This window comes from Acomys russatus, chromosome 7 (assembly GCF_903995435.1).
Source record: "Acomys russatus chromosome 7, mAcoRus1.1, whole genome shotgun sequence".
Lineage (NCBI taxonomy): Eukaryota > Metazoa > Chordata > Mammalia > Rodentia > Muridae > Acomys > Acomys russatus.
The window spans coordinates 42,650,595-42,665,347 of NC_067143.1; the positions used below are offsets into that span (position 1 = coordinate 42,650,595).

The 14,753-nt window shown below is 42.1% G+C and overlaps 1 protein-coding gene across 1 annotated transcript in view; it reads right to left on the bottom strand.

Moving 5' to 3' along the window:
- Positions 1–9,079, bottom strand: part of Ccdc83 (coiled-coil domain containing 83) — a 36,025-nt gene extending 26,946 nt beyond the window's left edge. Inside the window, exons 1-3 of the mRNA XM_051148908.1 lie at positions 8,958–9,079; positions 2,745–2,829; positions 823–985 (exon numbers count right to left, since the gene is read on the bottom strand). Coding sequence (XP_051004865.1) covers positions 823–985; positions 2,745–2,829; positions 8,958–9,052 — 343 coding nt within the window. The 5' untranslated portion in view covers positions 9,053–9,079. The remainder of the gene's footprint in view (positions 1–822; positions 986–2,744; positions 2,830–8,957) is intronic.
- Between the last annotated feature and the right edge of the window lie 5,674 nt (positions 9,080–14,753).

Consider the following 14,753-nt stretch of genomic DNA (forward strand, 5'->3'; position numbering starts at 1 on the left):
CCTCCTGTGATAGACTGTGACCTGGGAGTTGTGAGATGAAATAAACACTTTTCTCCCCGAGTTGCTTTTGGTCATCGTGTTTTATCACAGCACTAGAAACCCTAAGATAGCATGGTGTCCCTGTCCTGAGTCCCCTGATGCTAATAAGGCACCTCTGCTGGAGCCCCTGATGGAACACAATTCAGCCAGAGCACTTGGGCATCCTTTGTGATGTCATTCCCAGCTCAAGGGACATTGTAAAACACGTGTCTTTTTGGAGATGCTAGCCAGAGCTGTAAGCTGAAAGAACAGGAATAAAAATGCACATATCACAATTGCACACACCTGTGCGTCCTGGAGTAAGAGCATGCCATCTCTATAATCATTTACCCATTTTTCCTTTCCCCAATTCTAATCTCTCTTTCTCCAATCCAACAAGGGAGCTTGGTTCCATCAGATTGGGGGGAGAGGCATCCATGATTATATTTACTTTATCATGCCTAAATCTAAAGCAAAGCTAAGGTCAACAAAGCCCTTCAACAACAGAACTTTACAAAAAAGAACAACACCCTTGTGAGGAGCTTAGAGTATGTTTAACAGGACACCACCAGGGCTGAGAGGCAGTGGAATTCATCCTTTATTCAGTGCCCTACCCCACTGCTCACTTGGCTCCAGTGCCTCTGTCCATTTCATTCTTTCCTGCTCCTGCTTTTATACCTCTGTAGACTGTGGTAGACACAATATAATCTGAAATACAGTCACAACATTTTGAACACATTGGGACCCAAAGGCATTAGCTCACAAGTACAACATTTATGACAATTTTCTAAGTTCCTAACTCACCTTTCAAGTTTTCCTCCTGGTCTCTTTCAAACTTCCATTTTTCCTTCATTGCTTCCTCAACATCCTCTCTTGTCACAACTGGTAATCCTTCTTTCTTCTCCTCACTCAGTTCTTTTAGGAGATTCCTTACGTGCCAGTTCTGTTCCTCCTTCAAGCGTCTATTCTGCCATAGAGATCAGCAGCAGTTAAAAAACATCTGCTCAACTGCTTACACTGTTAGCTCAGCACACAGGCACACAGCAAGGCTTGCAAAGTGAGAAAGATGCATACTTAACTGGCTTCAAGCTTATTCTTGCCTTTGTTGTCTACCTGTGTGCATCAAGGAATCAAAACTGACAGAACGAGTCACACGCCAACCCACCCTTCAGTAATTACCAATGATGTCAGTGGTCCCAGAAAAATGACTGGAGTTCATGAGAAAACACGAGAGCAGTAATACAAGCAAGGGCACAGGTAAATCTGAAACTTACGTACTTAGATTTTTTGGTAACTATTTAAAAAAAAAACTATGTAGATCAATAAATATAGACCTAAATTTCATTACCAACCAATCGATCACAGTTATAAATTGAGGAGGGCAGGCATAGTGTAACATTTTTGTATGCTAGTGAGATTGAGTTGGCATCTCAAGTTATTAATTATTAATTAATTGAGTATTAATTAAGTTAATCTTAGTTACATTACCATAAATTAAGATATTAATCAGGATAAACAAGAAAGTCACTAAGAAAATAACTAAAATGCAATGAAATAATAGTTAAAATAGTACACTAGACAATGTGTAACACAAAAGACAATAATGAAGGAGCGAGCGGCCTTCAAAGGGGCTATTGCGCATGCTCCGCAGGTCAGCACTTGCACTACTAGATCAGGTATGGTTAAGGGAAGCACAGCAGGTCAGGATTGAGACATCACCCTCCTGCCTTCTCCTTCCAAGTGCTCGGATTACAGGGGAGTCCTGCCACACCCACCCTTTGCTCTTTGTTTTTGATGCCTCGTGTTCTTTTTACTTTTATTCTTCCATTATTGTCTTTTGTGTTACACATTTTCCAGTGTAACCCTGTAACTACTGTGGAAGTTTCCAGACTCCGCAACGTAAATCAGTGAAAGGAGGTCTGTCTTACTGTCTCTCTCTGCATGTGATGCCTCAGGGCAGAACTTGGATCCACTATCATTGACCACTTACAGATGTTGTTTCTGTTGCAATGGGCATAGGCAACGTTACCTTGATATTCATATCACTCTTTTTGTTAAACATTTTAATTGCCACGGATGTGTATACGCAGATGGCCACATGCCACAGATCTCCACATGTGGAGATCAGAGGACCATTTGAGGGAGCTGCTCTCTCCTTCCACCGCGTGGATTCTGTGGCTCACACTAGTGTTGCTCGGCTTGGCAGCAGGTGCTTTTACGTACAGAGCTTGTGGCCCTTTAACTGGTTTTTTACAAAATCATCTTTTCATGTCCCATTAGTTGTTTTAACCATTGAGATTTCGCTGCTCTGCATGCGTTTACATATGCACGCTCTTGGAAAAGCTGAAACAAAGAGTCACAGATGGAAAAGAGAGAGGCGGTGTTTTACGGTTTGGTTAAACAAGAAGTCAAAGGGTAAAGGTGACTTCCAGAGTATCCGTCCTAGTGATCTAACATGACTGAACTGACTTCCACTGACATCCTCAATACCGTGGCGACAGTAGTGGCTGCTCACCTCGCGTGTGTGAAGAAGCCTACTAAGTTGTGAGTCAGCCAACTCCCAAGCTTCCTAAGGCACATTCCTCTCGATTGGCCATAGTTGGGTCACGCATGCTCAGTGCCTACCTATTGCCCATAGTTGGGTCACGCATGCTCAGTGCCTACCTATCGCCCATAGTTGGGTCATGCATGCTCAGTGCCTACCTATCGCTCAACTTCGTACTTACCCTGTCTTGGTACTTTTGGTTCTTGTCCCTCAGCTTCTTGATCTGAAACATGACCCGCTCCACTGCATTCTCCTTTATTTCACGCCTGAGAAGAAACAGATGGGTGAGGTTAGTTACCTCAGGGAAAGGTGATGAGGCTACATTTTAATTTTTAGACTGACGTCCCAAAAGTCAGTTTCGGCATAAGCATCTCCTTCCTCTATGTGATTTTTGCTGGGCTTTTAGTTGTTCGTTTTTGAGATGGTGTCTCACTATGTAGCCCTGGATGGCCTTGAATTCTCTGTCTAGACCAGGTTGGCCTTGAACTCAGAGATATCCTACCTCTGGTTCCCAAGTGCTGGGATCAAAGAAGAGCTAGTGTTTTTCGCCTGTTTAGTTCATTAAAATATATGTTGGGAGACTATTTCAAGCTTTAAAAAATTGAAGAAGTGCCGGGTGGTGGTGGCACACGCCTTTAGTCCAAGCACTTGGGAGGCAGAGGCAGGTGGATCTCCATGAGTTCGAGGCCAGGCTGGACTACAGAGCAAGTTCCAGGACAGCCAGCGCTGTTACACAGAGAAATCCTGCCTTGGAAAAAAAATTGAAGAAGTGTTATAGAAAAAGCATCCCCCAAACTCCCTGTTTTAAAAACTAAACTATGCAACAATAGCCAAAACACTAAGAATGTAACATTTATAAAATCCTGATTGTTTCATGGTTCCTCTTGCTGTATGTAGGATATTGTATATATGTGTAATAATACAAATGTATATGTAAAATAATAATAATAATAATAATAATAAAAAGGGAAAGCCATATTGAAGCATGCTACTTTCAAAGCTTCAAAACAAAATTTAAATCAAGCCACTTAGTGACTAGGAAACAGTTTCCCAGCTATAAACCAAGCTACAAAATAAAAAACAAAAACAAAAGCCCTTGCTTTTTTACCATTTCTTTGCCTCTAGGTTGCAGGCAGATCAAATCTCAGGACCTGGAATTTCAAGCTGTTAGATAGAGAAACCTTCAGCCCGCTCTGTGTGTTATTATGTGGCATAAAATAAGAGATCACCCAGGAAGGGTGCACTCAGAGTGCTTATAAGTTCTGGTTGGATCTCACATGCTATCAGCACTCTTTCCAAAACCTCATCTATATTTATGACCTTGTGTACTCAGGAGAGAGAAAATTAGGGCCCCCTCCTTCCATAGGATGAGAAAACGTGGAATAAACTTAGCAAATCACACAACGGCATACTCAAAACGAAGTCAGCTTGAATACCAGGACCACTGGCTTAGTCCTGCCTGCCCACTGACTACACGGGACACACAAGTGCTTTTTCCCTTGCCTTACTCTTCTATAAAAAAAAGATTAGGAGTGGCAAGATGCCTGGCTGACGTGCTCCATGTAAGACTGATACACTGAGTTTGAGCCCAAGGCAGTGTGTGTGTGTGTGTGTGTGTGTGTGTGTCTTAGCACCTGAACCCAGGACCTCATTTTCATATTACACAAATGTTCTGTCATTAAGCTATGCCTCAAGACCTCTAGGTCTCATTTCTTTTTAAAGTTTTTTTTTTTAATTTTTATTTTATTATTTTATTCATATTACATCTCAATTGTTATCCTCTCCCATTCCTCCCTCCCTCCCATTTTCCCCTTACTCCCCTCCCCTATGACTGTGACTGTGGGGGACTTCCTCCCCCTGTATATGCTCATAGGGTATCAAGTCTCTTCTTGGCACCCTGCTATCCTTCCTCTGAGTGCCACCAGGTCTCCCCATTCAGGGGACGTGGTCAAATATGAGGCACCAGAGCACGTGTGAAAGTCAGACCCCACTCTCCACTCAACTGTGGAGAATGTCCTGTTCATTGGCTAGATCTGGGTAGGGGTTTGACGTTTACAGCCTCTATTGTCCTTGGCTGGTGCCATAGTTTGAGCAGGACCCCTAGAAACCTACAAGAAGAACATTATGGTAGGTCTCATTTTTAAGGGCGAAAATTGAAAATATTACAAATAAAAGTGACCTGAACTATGCAGGACACTCCCATAATTTCTATGATATGAGAATAGTTAATTATCAAGTTCTCAAGTATGCTGTCTCCACTTGTTGAGACTGAGACTCTGATGGACTTATCAAGAGTAACTAACTCCCTGGTGGCAGCTGAGAACCTTACCTGGTAAGGACCACTCAGTGAGCAAACCAGGTCCCACCTGAGATGAGCGTACACTAAAAATCTTTGTTCAGCTGAAATCCTAATTTAGCTGTTCAGTTTGTGTTTTTATATATCTGAAAACCTCTACAGCCTCTAATCTGGAAGCATTTAGGAGCAAATGGCTGAGGGCTTGGCCTCATGCTCATCCTGCAGTGAGCCAGGTTCAGGAATGACCTAACCACTCTCCGCAGTTCTTGGAGACGCCTAGACTGTTTTCGCCTTCCTTTGCCCCCTTGTGGAAGTAGTGGCAATTGCAGGTTTAACTTTGACTTTCCTTGGCTTCCTGAAGGGGTGGATTTACCAGGAAGCACGGGACTTACATTCAGAACTGCACACGCTTGCCTGTGTGTGGAATTGTCTCCCTTGTTTTGTAGTACTTTCCTCTTCTATATCCCTTCCACCAGCGCCTTAGTATCTTATATGTCATGCTGAGGGCGGAAGCAGGGGGGATAATAAACCTACACATATTACAGTCTTTTTGTTGTTGTTTGTTTGTTTTTCAAAACACGGCTTCTTTGTGCAGCCCTGGCTGTCCTGGTATTCACTATGTAGGCTGGCCTCAAACTCAGAGATCCATCTGCCTCTGCCTCCCAAGTGCTGAGAGTAAAGGTATGTGCCACCCTGGCACATGCTTTTAATCCCAGCACTTGGGAGGCAGAGGCAGGCGGATCGCTGTGAGTTCGAAGCCAGCCTGGTCTACAAAGTGAGTCCAGGACAGCCAAGGCTACACAGAGAAACCTTGTCTCAAAAAACAAAAACAAAAACAAAAACAACAACAAAACAAAAAGTGCCCAGTGCTATTACAAAGCATAATGGTATCACTTTCATCCCATTCTTTAAAAATGTCCTGATATACATATTTCCCCTCCCATGCAATCTCAATGGAAATTAAAGGATGGAAACAAATTTTAAGATTTTATCTACTTTTATTTTATGGGTATGGGTATTTTGTGTGCATGCATGTCTGTGCAGCACTTGTGAGCCTGGTGCCTATGGAGGTCAGAGAGGAGGACAGATCCCCTGGAACTGGAGGTACTGATGGTTGTGAATCACAATACGGGTGCTAGGAATCCAGCCTGGCTTCTCTGAAAGAACAGCAAGTGTTCTTAACCCCAGAGCCATTTTTCCAGCCCTAAAAAAGATAACTTTTTAAAAAACACAAATATTTTATTGTATGTTTTTATCCAAGGTATATTTAAAAATTAGTGCATAGAAATGACCAATTCAGAACAAATCAGAAAGTAAATTTGAATTTCAGAACATTCCATACTTTTCTATGTTTTTAAAAAACCCACAATACCCAAACCTATATCCAGCTACTTGCACTGTAGAAAGCCAAAGAAAAAGTGTAAAAGGGAAAATAAAGGCCATCATTGGAAACATTCGCTCTATGGCATCTCCAGTATCAGCTTGTCATAAAGCCATGTTCCAGGGAAGCTCCCAGCCTTATTTGCTTGCAGCAGAGTCCCTCTCTGCATGGAACTGCCTGATCTGACGGCAGCGCTGTGGTAGCAGCTGCTGTCAGCGCAGAAAGCACTTGATTCATAGCAGGCATCTCAACTCTCAGTTGAGTGATTTAAATTTTTATTTCCTATATCAATAAGTAAAGTAGTATCTTAGCTTTAACTCCATGAGTGTGGTTTTGCACCCAGATAGGACTCAACAGTGATTATTACTCAAGAGAGTGACTCTGTTTTTACAGTATGTATGACTGTGGAGACAGTCTCATAAAATTCAATGTTCAGGGTTTGTTAAGGAAGAACCAAGCAAAATCACCATCTGGTGCTCTCCTTCATCTCGGCCCCAGGGTTTTAACTACCTGTTCCATAGAAAAGCAAACCCACAAACTACCCATTCAACTAATTTTAGGCTTAAACATATTTATTTATTTGTATTTTCTAATTTTTCAATCTACAACTATATACACACACACACCCATTTCTCTGTCTATATCTATTCTCAATGCAGGAAATCTAGGAATAAAGGAGAAAACAGGAATCATTACTGAGACATGATAGCAACATAGATTTAACATAGGTAGTAAGAACCATTTCTACACACACAACCAAAACCCCTTCTAGTCTCATTTTCTTTGGATAATATTTTTGAAGTTCAGCTGCTCAGAGCCCAGGAACTACTCTCTACTGTGTGCTTCCTGCTTTATTACAACATGGGACAGGATGAGAAATACATGATGCTGCCAGGGCAGCCCTTTCTTGGATGGGGAAAGAGGGGACATGGCCCCTTTCCATGTGACAACAGTTCTGTTATAGGGAACACCCGGAATGAGCAAACGGTCGCCAGCAGAGCATGGGCCAGCAAGCCTTTGGCTGTTGTAGTCCACCAGGTTGTTTAGCTCATTTTTAAGAAATAACAGAGAACACAGGCTTGAGAGTAGTCATTTGATGCTGATCACCAGCTCTTGAGAAGCTTCTAGTTTTCGCCTGCTTGTAAACCTCTGTTTACAAGAGGGAAAAGACCGTCAACCCCAGGGATAGACCATGGAGCAAGGGAGAAACCAGGCTGTGTTCACAGAGCCTGGCCTTTCTACACCACTAAGGAGTGGAGGGGGATTCCAGGGACACCTGGAAATGCAGGAGGAGGGTGCCTGCCATGCCAATACTTACAGGCACCTCAAGCAATAGTTCTTCCCAGTGGCTATTTCTCTGCTAGAATTCTGAACCTTTACTCTCTGCCTTCTAAACAAGATGTGAACACAAGTGAGAGTTTCTATAGGAGGAGAGGAGTTTCTCTGACTGTTGAAAAGTCAACTTTCTTATTGTAGATGCAGTCAATAGCATCACAGGGCCCCGCTTTCAACCTCACATCCATCCAATGAATGGTTTCCCATTCCTAACCCTAATGTTCTGCTTGCTCTGGTCTTTACACCCTGGGGTCTGCCCTCAAGCCTTCATTGTCACGCCGGCCACCTCCTGAGTACGCTTTTCCATATCCTTGTGTCTTTTCCAGAAGTCTTATTCTTCCACTCACTTCCATTACTGTCTTCTTCTAGAGATCAATTCACACAGCTTCCTCCACCTCGCTCTTCCGAACTCTCTGACTAGGTCAAGTCCTTTTCTCTGTCTCTGCGTGTCTGTCTCCCACACTTCATCACAGCAGAGACCATGTGGTCCTGTTCTCCGCTGCATTCTGGGCCCAACACTTGGTCTTGTACATGGCAAATGTGCAAATATTTGTTGAATGAAAACATGAATGATTTCATTCTTAGCTGAAAATTTACTAACACTTCTTCATAAATTCCCTAAAAAATTCCACATTACAACACCTACCCGGTGCCAAAAGTTGACACTCACAAGCTCTCAAGAGGACATTTGTTAAAATAAGACATCTCTAGCTCCTAAGAGTGAGGTATTATGAAACAGTCTCAGTATTAAAAATAAATTTTAAGCCAGGAGTTGTGGTGCATGCCAGAACTTAAAAGACTGAGGCAGTAAGATTGTCAAGAGTTCAAGGCCAAAGAGTGCCTTAAAAAAAAAAAAAAAGTACAAAACAAACAAACAAACAAAACCCAAAAACGAAGGTAGACAGTACCCGAGAAATGACAGCCGAGGTTGTCATCTGGCACACAGGCACTCTCTCTCTCTCTCTCTCTCTCTCTCTCTCTCTCTCTCTCTCTCTCTCTCTCTCTCTCTAAATTGCCTGGATTTGATATGTAGTTATTTAGGAATAATACACGCTGGACTGTCTTAAAATGTAAAAAAGAAACAGAAAGGTAAATAAAGGGAAATGCCGTCCCCCATTCTCAATTTACACTAACTATTCCACAGTGTATTTTAGGAGGCAAGCCAGCAAGCTGCTGTCTGCATAGACAAGACCACAGCGCAGTGGAGGGGTGCTGCTTCCCGTATACTGCTTAGGCTCTGCGCACGGCACCAGGGTACGATGGCTCTAATCCATCTCGATTTTCTTGGCAGTGCTTAGCTACATGGCTCTCATGTGCAGTTACTTGGGTCTTGATACCTCCATCTGCATGGGGGCAGTTTTAGATTCAGACTACAGACTCACTGATAGTCCAGAAAGGCCTCGCTGATAGGCAGCTTCGCTTCTTTTGGTGGTCCATCTTGCAGTTCCTTTTTATTTCCTTTCCCCGAGCTGTCCATGGTTCTGGTTGGCCACTAAGAATATACCTGAAGAGCAAACAGACACAGCGAATCAGCTCCATCTTAGTGCCTCTACTTGGGCTAACTCCGGAAAATCACCCCTGGAGCTTAAGACTGGCTATTCTATCTGGTTGCCTTTTGTCCCCAGATCTAGTATCATCTACAGGGGTGGAGCACCATCAAGCAGTTGGATTCTTTAGTCTGGCGAGTTCTGTGCTTAGGCCCAGATGTAACATCCCCTACACACTCCAATCCATCTGGAACTTGTGAGACACACTATTAGGTTACCCATCTATACCAATTGCCCATCATTCCTCTCAATGACCCAAAGCCCAAGTTTCTTAAGGTGTTTGGCAATGTGTACTGAGTACAGCCGCAACTCAGTAAAAGTCTATTTTTAAAAATCCCATAGAGGGGTGGAAAGATGGTAAGTGCCAGGGGTCAGGGAGGACTGGGGAAAGATAGTGTCTTCTGGACATGACAGGCCCACTGCAGGAACCAGAGTGGTGTGGTTGCTTAGTCAGCAGGCTAGTCAACAGGCTATCATGGATGGTGGAGACTCACCTCAGCTAAGGAGCTACTGACAGTTGAGCGCTGCCATGGGAGAAAGAGTCTCCTGTGCCAGTGGATGGCTCTGTACTCATGTGTGTATATGGGCAGCACAAATTGAACTCAGTAGGTTATAAAAAGAAAAAAGAAATGACATTGAAGTTTGGGGTGGGAAGTGGGAGGGCAGGGTGGACCAGAGAAAGTTGTAAGTAAAATGTGATCAAAACACATTGTATGTATTGTATGCAAAGAATGAAAAGATTATATTTTTAAAAAATTTTGTTCTTTTTTGAGAACCAAGATGTAAGGGCCTGAAAGAATTGCATTTGACCAGATTTGTTGTTATACAAATCACAAAAAAGAGACCACTTTGAAGTATTTTTTAAATACCTAAAAGATTTACAAACAACTAACTATAAGGCTGCTGCTTCATTAACTTTTCATGAGCTATGAATCACCTTTATATGAAATAATTGTCAATATTTTTTAAAAAGTGAAAGTCAAGACCCACTCCTGACCAATGTTCGTATGAAACAGGAATACCTCATGGGTTTGACTTAGGCACTGAAACACACTTTTCAGAGTTTAGCTTTCCTAGAAGATTATTTTTTTAAAATATTTTATTAATTTATTCATATTACATCCTAGAAGATTCTTACCTGATTCCCACGGCCCATCCTGTTACCGATGTATCTATAGTTTGGTATGGTGGGAAACACCTTGGGAATGATTTGAGTGGTTGGAAACCCTTTACAGTAAGTGTGTGATAGTTCTTGGGCAGTACACAATTTCTTTGTGTCCTTGCAGCAGACACAAGTCTTGTTGAGTAAATAGTTGGGTAGGTGGACCAATCAGGCAGATGGCATGTCTTAATCCTAGACCCCATCACCACATTTTGTGTGATCTTCGGAAAATTACTTAATCTTTTTGCACTGTAGATTCATAGTCACCGTATTCAAAGGGTGGTGGAGAGCTTAGGTAAAGGACTATGTAAAGTATTTGCATAGTGTCTCACATATATATAAACCGTGTGTCTTTTCCACTCTTCAGTTACAGGTATACATTATCTTTAAATGGCAGGCACTATACAGCAGAAGTCGGCTTGCTGTAGACTTCAGTCCATAGGGCTCACTACGGTCCGGCTTCACCAATGACGTGCATAATGCAATTGGCAGTCTATGTGGACCATATGGGTCATCTAGATCCACAGTGGGAAAACTTTCTGAAATGGAAACATGCTTTGCTTTACAGACTTGCTGCTCATGCACCCAGAAAGCCAGAGATGCTTTCTTTGTGTCTGAGAGTTTTCCAGACAAGTACACACCCATCTAAAAAGACTGGTGTCTAACATGGTGTCCTGTTTTTTTTTTTCTTTTTTTCTTTTTTTCTTTTTTGTTTTTTGTTTTTTTGTTTTTCTTGTGAGACAAGTTCTCACTCTGTAACCCTGCCCGGTCTGGAACCTGTGGTAGTCCTCCTGCCTCAGTCTCTTGGGTGCTGAGTTACAAGCAGGAGCAACCTATCAAACTGGTCTTCTTACACATGAGAGTTATTTACAATTCAGTAGGCTCCACCCCAAAATGTATCATTATACCCACATAGTTTATAAAAAAATTATTAACTAAGAAAAAAATCAGTTCCTCTTGTTTCTGATGCCGTACTGAGTTTTTATATTATGTTCTACTTAACAAGAATTTTTATCTTTCCAAGAAAGCATGCCAATGTTCATTTTAAGACAATAACTTGCTATTAATATATTTTACTCTACTATATTCTATTTAAAAGTTAAAATAAATGTCAAGCCTAATCTCTTTCTGAGTCATACAGGAAATCAAGTGCTGTGGTCCCCTCCAGCATTCCCCATTTGGTGCTGGAGTACACACGACCTCAGCCACTTCAATGACCTCAGTTCCATGGCTGTTGTGTTTTTAACTCTCTGAATACATAATTGGTTACTTAGCTGCAGCTTACCACAAAGGATTTTAATAAAATATGAGGGAAAATGTCAAGCCACTAAGCATGAATAATGCATGTATAAACAGTACTGTATGTTGCCATTGTTTTGGAGGCTTTTAAGAAAATTAGCAAGACAACTGGACTGCACATGACAGTACCTCAACAGGTACTTTTGCATTTGAGGATGTCCTGCAGACAGTGGGGACATTCATAAACACAGTTGCTGAGCTTTTGAGGATCTCTACCTCAGCAAGGGCAAAAGATGGTTCACAAAGTGCATGCTATCTCCAGGAAGGCTTGCTTCATCCAGTATAATTTCCAACAAATGAGTGTCTAATCTGTTTGCAGTAACTGCAGACATGTATTTAGTGCATGCTTTGTGCATAGGATGTTTCCTGGTCATTAACTGTACAGCAGAGAAGAAACAAGATGGAAACAGAGAGCCACAGGGAGAGACACTCTACAGCAGACCTTACACAAACCAACAAGCAACCCAGAGAGAGAGAAAGAGAGAGAGAGAGAGAGAGAGAGAGAGAGAGAGAGAGAGAGAGAGAGAGAGAGAGAAGAGGCTAGTAGAATTATTCAAGTGCTGCTCTCTCTGATGGTATCCAAAATGTGACACCTCTTGTGCATTTGTGCACGTGTGCTCTTACTTGCCTGGTGGAGGCTGCATGCTTTATGGCTTACAGCAAAGTGTGTGAGCAGAGAACAGCCTGGCTCATAAAGACTCCGGGCTTCAGGCTCTCCTGAAACCGGGATTTTCTCTGCCACAGTTGTTGTCCCTGACAAAAAATATTTCAAAACAATATTCTCCCAAGTGCCCCTCAGTGAAAAATGACGTTGATGTCATAAAAGTGGAAGCACGGTTATCTTCTGAAGGACCGCTGTCCTGCAACACTTTGGCTTTGTAAAATCACTGATAGACACGGAGCGTGTTCCCGTCTACACAGTGTCAGTCATGGGACTGAGCACCTAGAGAGTGCCTCACACCTCCTTTCATCATCTCATTTCTGCCCCAGCACCTTTCTGGGCATATGAAATGGCTCCTGATGCTGCATGATTATTTCCCATCAACAGAGATGACATGAAAGAGGCGGACCTAATTCTCAGCAATGACAGCAGTTCTGAACGCAAGTCCATCAGGAGAGAAAACTTGTAACCAAAAGATGTTGGTTGAATATGACAATTGTCCTAATGTTTAATTGGCAAGAAAAATGGCAGATAAGCAGAAGTCACTTTTGTTGTTGCTGCTGCTGTAGTTTACTCACACATGTTTCTTCTCCTATTTCCACAGCTAAATCTTACTGGTCCCCTCCTCTGGCTCTTTCCCTTTCAACAGTGAATCCACGAACTAGAATGTCCTTATAGAAAGAATGTTTAATCATGGCACACACCCCTTCAAATCTCCTTCATTAAAAGGGTTGGGGGGGCTGTTTTAGAGAAAATTCTGGCTCAGCTAGCAGTTAGCTCTAAACTCAAAAACCAGCGGTAATAACAGTAGCAACAACGCAATACTTCCAGGAACCTTGCTAAATAAAGAGCAATTAAAAAGGCACAGAAGTCATTATAATGTTGGTTACGAGGCAACACACACATTTAAAAATATTCGTAGTATTCACCTTCAGTAAACTATAGTTATTTAATGCCGAAAAGCAATTTCAGTAAGCCTGTGTCTTTGGAAATTCAAAAGTATAAGCTGGCCCATAACCCGGTTACATCCTGGATGTTCAGTAAACTCTGCATATTTACTTCGTTACTATAAATGTGTATGCTCTAAATTTGTAAAGCAAGATTGTTTTAAGTATTTTAATTAATTATTTGTTTTTGGAAATCATTTTGTGTGTGTATGTACGCACGGTATGCATTGTATTTGCATGTGTATAGATAGGTGGGTGGGAGCTGGTGCCTGTGTACATGTGTAGAGGCTAAAAGTTGACAGTGGGTGTTTTCCTCCATTGCTCTCTGCCTTATATATTGACCTACAGCTTGCTAATTCAGCTAGCCCAGCCAGCCAGTATGTTCTAGTCTCCGTCTCTGCCTCCCAGACACTGGGTGTTGGGGATCTAAACCCTGGCCTTTGTGCTTGCATAGCATAGCATACATTTTATCCACGGCCCCATCTCCCCAGCCCAGGAAAATTCTTTGGAATTCAAGTGTTCATTTATGCCAGGAATACTTTTTGATATTTAGAAAGGTGGTTTTCTGCCTCACCAGGATGAACTGTTAAACAGAATCAGAAATGTACCCCAGCAGTAAAACAACAAAAACTAAAACTGATCCTTTTAGAAGTGTTAATAACATATAAAGTTATCCAAATTTTTCCGTACTTTTTCATATAGACTATATGTACATAGTCCCTAGTAGTGTGAAAATGCACAGTTTATCCAGTACCATTAACCCATTTGTTCAGACCCACATGTTAAGAAGCATCTATGTGAATGACATTATCTTTTATCTTTTGGTGGCTGATGCTGTGTGTGGTGTTTTCTTTCTTACAGGGAATCAAATTCAGGGCCTTGCCTGTGATAAGCAAGCACCTAGCTCCCCTTCCCAGCACGCATTTTCCTTGTCAATGAAAATGTTTAGTTACTGGCACATTTTTGAACTACAGTTCCCAAATTCTTCTAGATTCTAAGCTTCAGCATGGCCTGTCTTCTGATTGAGAACTGCTAATAACAAATAATCTGAAAGAACTACACCATCCTAACTTCTCTTAGTCAGCAGGACTACACGTTCCCCGATACTTCCTGTCCCTTGATTTAGATCTTTCTACAGAAAAAGAATATCAAATGGATAGATAATATTTCATAAGCATGAAACATAACCAGGAAGAGAATTTTATGAGATTAATGGAAACACGCACACAGCTTTTACGGTATTGAACATAAGGAGCACAAGCCGGGGGCGGGGCTTGGGGCTATGTAAGAGGAGGCCTGCGAGCAAGCATCATGTGCTTGGTGAATGTCCAGGCTTATCTTCTTTGCCTTCACAGAAATACATCTCTCCCTTTCCTCCTCTTCCTCTTCCTCTCCTCCTCCTCCTTTTAGGGTATCCTTCTCTATCTCCTCACCACTTTATCTCCTTCTACATCAGAAGGGGATTACGGGGTAAAGAAAAGAACAAGGAAACAATCAAGGTAGTACTTGCCTTATAGTTAACTGTCACCCTGAAACAGCCTAGAGTTACCTGAGAGGGGAGT